The following is a 4,760-nucleotide window of genomic DNA, read 5'->3' on the forward strand; positions in this document are numbered from 1 at the left end:
GTCCTCCATAGTAGATTACCCATGTGGTTAATAACATACACTTCTATTGCTTTCCTTCTGTTTCAGATAACAGACATCTGTACCCTTGTTATTTCCTCTTGAATAAAGTATCTAAACTACATACTTGGAATTGGGCTTCTCCTTTTGACCAAGGCCTCTTCAGTTGACAATCTGAAATGTGTGCATGTTAGGGGCCACAGTGTCAGAGATTTAATACCAGAATACCTTTGATATTCTTTATTCTTTTATGAATGTTCACCAGGATGAAAAATTTAAATCAAAATCAACTAAAGGTAGCATAACTTAAGATTATTCAGATTTTTATAATATAACGTCATACTAATATAATTAAAGTAGAAAATAAGAGTTAATGATTGCTGTATAAAGTCTCATAAGAAGAAAACGCATGAAGCATCTTAATTAATGTAATCAATGTAGTTTACTAGATAATTCCATTCAGAAGCTCAGCTCTTCTCTACATAATAGGGAGAAATTTTGTTTCTCAACTAAATTGAGAAATGATTATGACAAAGAAGCTCCATAAAAAAAGCTGATGTCTGAGCAGTGAAGAAATGACAACAATGAACTCTCATCAACAATGACAGAGACTAAAAAACTGAAGCTAAAATACATATTTTAATCAACTGGACCTGATAACTGCTGACTATTCATGTTTAACAAACTCTGCAGAGGATCCATCAGAAAGTCTAATCCCAGCATACAGAGGTTGAGTGAATCTGGTCTGGACTCTGTGGAGGAGAGTCAATGTTTTAGAGACGCTGTAGAAAGACAGAATACCTGCTCTGTGGTCCAGGTACACTCCTATTCTGGAGGAAACTGGACCTGGTACTGGAGTTTCAACTCTGTCATGCCAGAATTTGTAACCATTTGTGTCACATCGCAGTGACCAAGATTGGTCATTGAATCCAAATAAACATCCATCTGATTTTCCTGCTCTGCTGATGTTCTTGCTTGAAACTGCGATATTAACTCCTCCTCCACAACCATCAGTCCCTCCTGCTTTCCACTCAACCTCCCAGTAACATTGTCCATTCAGAATCATTTCACTCAGCACTTGATAAAAAACAGTAAATCTATCTGGATGATCAGGATAAGACTGTTGTTGGTTTGTTAGTGTTACTTTTCTGTTCCCCTCAGATAATAACAGAAATATGCTTGCTGTGTTTGGATCCATAGTGATTTCTTGTAAACACCTTAATAACTCAGTTCTGGTCTCTGGTTCTGACAGTAAATCATCCACTTCATTGACCTTAAGTGAAATGATTCTCCATGTGTCTCTCAGGACGTCCTGTAGTTTGTCTCTGAGCTCTGACACAGCTGCCGTCACATCTGTAAAGTATCTCAGAGGACGGATCTTGATCCTGGATGAGTGTGTCGACTCCCTGAGTGCTGGCAGTGAGGGGTAGTTGAGGAGAAACTGGTTGTGATCCTCTGTGATTGAGAGCTGCTCCAGCTCAGCGTCTTTCCTCTTCAGCTCAGTGATCTCCTGCTCCAGCTTCTCCTGGAGACCTTTGACTCGACTCACTTCAGTTTCCTGCTGGGATCTGATCTGCTGCTTCACCTCAGAGCTTCTCTTCTGGAGGAGACGGATCAGCTCAGTGAAGATCTTCTCACTGTCCTCCACTGCTTTATCAGCAGAGACATTGATGGCCTCCACCTCCTGTTGAAACAAATTCACAATTTCCTCTCGGTCCTGGATTCTCTGATGGATTTGTTGTCGACTCTCCTGGAGCTCCTTCTGCTTCTCAGCCCTTTCTGTTGCTGCGGGGACTGTTTCATGGTCTTGATGTTCTTCCATATTGCAGAGGTAACAGATACACTGCTGATCAGTACGACAGAAGATCTTCATCACCTCATCATGACGAGAACAGAAATTCTCCTGGAGCTTCTTGGACGGATCCACCAGCTTGTGCTTTTTAAAATTGGGAGAATCATAGTGAGGTTGGAGGTGATCCTCACAATAAGAAACCAAACAGACCAGACAGGATTTGACAGCTTTCCTTTTCCTTCCAGTGCATGAATCACAGGCTGCATCTTGAGGTCCAGCGTAGCAGTTATCTTGATGATCTCTTCTTTGCTCCATTTCTGGTCTCGGTAACATCGACTGTGTGAGTTTCTCTTCTGTAGAACAGAAACCTGTTTCAGCTAAGGTGCAAATATCCGGTTACTAAAGGGAGTGTCTTTGTTTCCACCCATTATGACGCTTGTAAACCAGAGGAAGAGAGAACAAGGAAGAACTTTGAACTGACCGTTGCCTGTTAATCCAGTCCTGCTCATCTCAGGTTGACAAGCCCCATATTTTATTCCTTGTTAGAAACTATTCAAATATAGCTATAAAAGTCACACATGCAAATCCTGCAAATGAAGACAACATATTATGAATCAGAAGTTGTTATCATGTTATTATCCCTCATATAGAAACATCCACACTTACTGGCACCCCAAGTTAGAGTATGTAAAAAGCTTTAAAATAAGTTAATGTTTTATTTTAGAAGCATAATCTCACACTAACATTTACAATAATTCAATCTTTAAATTCAGTACATTTTTTAATCTAATCTTCAAAATGGGAAAGACAAAAAACATAATTAAAGAGAGACTGCAACTCGCAGCTGCCTAGTGCTCCAGCCATGTCTAAATCCAACATATCATTTAGTCTCCAGCTTATATGACCCTAGTGTTGTTTCACCAGCAAAGTGGTCCACAAACAGCCTCACCTGTTTAGTAAATCTGTTTGGTCAGGTTTTTTGATCAGTTTTTTTGGCTTTCTTTTTATTTTCAATTAAAGTGGCAGTGCATTAAAAGCTAGTTTTTGAGCATGTTTAAGGGGCATGGACAAATGGCAAACTTGGCGTACTCGCTAAGGCAAACAAAACACTGTCTTTCACACACAATGGCCTCGTAGCACCAAACTAGGTAGGAGTCATCTAGGTTTCATGTCTGACAAGCCTATGTCTTCATATTCTGACGTCGTATAAGCTCATAAAACATAAAAACAATACTGCTATCAGATGACAGACTCACCAGGCAACCAAGTCCGTAGATTCTAAGAATTGTATCAATTTGCCTCTCCTTGGGCTGCCAACTTAACGTGGTGGAGGGGTTTGAGTGTCCCAATGATCCTAGGAGCTATGCTGTCTGGGGCTTTATGCTCCTGGTAGGGTCACCCACGGCAGACAGGTCCTAGGTGAGGAACCAGATGAAGTGCAGCCGGAAGACCCCTGTGATGGAGATGAACATTGGACTTGGTTTTCCCTTGCCCGGACGCGGGTCACCGGGGCCCCACTCTGGAGCCAGGCCTGGAGGTGAGGCACGATGGCGAGTGCCTGGTGGCTGGGCTTTTACCCACCGAGCCCGGCCAGGCTCTGCCCGAAGAGGAGACGTGGGTCCCCCTTCCAACGGGCTCACCACCTGTAGGAGGGGCCAAAGGGGTCAGGTGCACTGTGTTATGGGTGGCAGCCGAGGGAGGGGACCCTAGCTGTCTGATCCTCGGCTGCAGAAGCTGGCTCTTGGGATGCGGAACGTCACCTCTCTGGTGGGGAAGGAACCGGAGCTAGTGTGCGAGGCTGAGAGGTTCCAGCAAGAAATAGTCAGCCTCACCTCAACGCATGGCTCTGGTTCTGGAACCAGTCTCCTTGAGAGGGGCTGGACGTACTTCCACTCTGGAGTTGCCCAAGGTGAGAGGCACCGGGCAGGAGTGGGCATACTTGTTGCCCCCCATCTTGGCACCGGTACGTTGGGCTTTACCCCGGTGAACGAGAGGGTAGCCTCCCTCCGCCTACGGGTGGGGGGATGGGTTCTGAATGTTGTCTGTGCTTACGGGCCGAACAGCAGTTCAGATTACCCACCCCTCTTGGAGTTCTTAGAGGGGGTACTGGAGAGTGCCCCTCCTGGGGACTCCCTTGTTCTGCTGGGGGACTTCAACGCTCACGTGGGCAATGACAGTGAGACCTGGAGGGGCGTGGTTGGGAGGAACGGCCCCCCCGATCTGAACTCGAGTGGTGTTCTGCTGTTGGACTTCTGTGCTCGTCACGGATTGTCCATCACAAACACAGTGTTCAGGCATAAGGGTGTCCATATGTGCACTTGGCACCAGGACACCCTAGGCCACAGTTCGATGATCGATTTTGTCATCGTTTCATCGGATCTGTGGTTGTATGTCTTGGACACTCGGGTGAAGAGGGGTGCGGAGCTGTCCACTGACCACTACCTGGTGGTGAGTTTGCTCCGGTGGTGGGGGAGGAAGCCGGTCAGACCTGGCAGGCCCAAACGTGTAGTGAGGGTCTGCTGGGAACGTCTGGCAGAGTCTCCTGTGAGACGGAGCTTTAACTCCCATCTCCGGCAGAACTTCGAACACGTTCTGGGGGAGGTGGGGGACATTGAGTCTGAGTGGACCATGTTCCGTGCCTCCATTGCCGAGGCAGCTTATCGGAGTTGTGGCCGCAAGGTTGTTGGTGCCTGTCGCGGTGGCAACCCTCGAACCCGTTGGTGGACACCTTCGGTGAGGGATGCTGACAAGCTGAAGAAGGAGTCCTATCGGGCCTTTTTGGCCTGTGGGACTCCAGAAGCAGCTGATGGGCACTGGCGGGGGAAGCAGCATGCAGCTCGGGTGGTCGCTGAGGCAAAAACTCGGGCGTGGAAGGAGTTTGGAGAGGCCATGGAGAAAGACTTCCTACGGCTTCGAGGCAATTCTGGTCCACCATCCGGCGTCTCAGGAGGGGGAAGCATTGCAGCACCAA

The 4,760-nt window shown here is 46.7% G+C and overlaps 1 protein-coding gene across 1 annotated transcript; it reads right to left on the reverse strand.

Moving 5' to 3' along the window:
• Nucleotides 1-1,118: 1,118 nt before the first annotated feature.
• On the reverse strand, nt 1,119-2,104 carry LOC106939557 (tripartite motif-containing protein 29; the record flags this gene model as incomplete). The annotated part of the gene is made up of 1 exon (XM_015021992.1): nt 1,119-2,104. A coding segment is annotated over exon 1 (986 nt), but the record flags the coding sequence as incomplete, so codon positions are not given.
• Nucleotides 2,105-4,760: the final 2,656 nt, after the last annotated feature.

This window comes from Poecilia latipinna, unplaced genomic scaffold, assembly GCF_001443285.1.
Source record: "Poecilia latipinna isolate Pla-1442-1.1 unplaced genomic scaffold, P_latipinna-1.0 Scaffold2907, whole genome shotgun sequence".
Classification (NCBI taxonomy): Eukaryota; Metazoa; Chordata; class Actinopteri; order Cyprinodontiformes; family Poeciliidae; genus Poecilia; species Poecilia latipinna.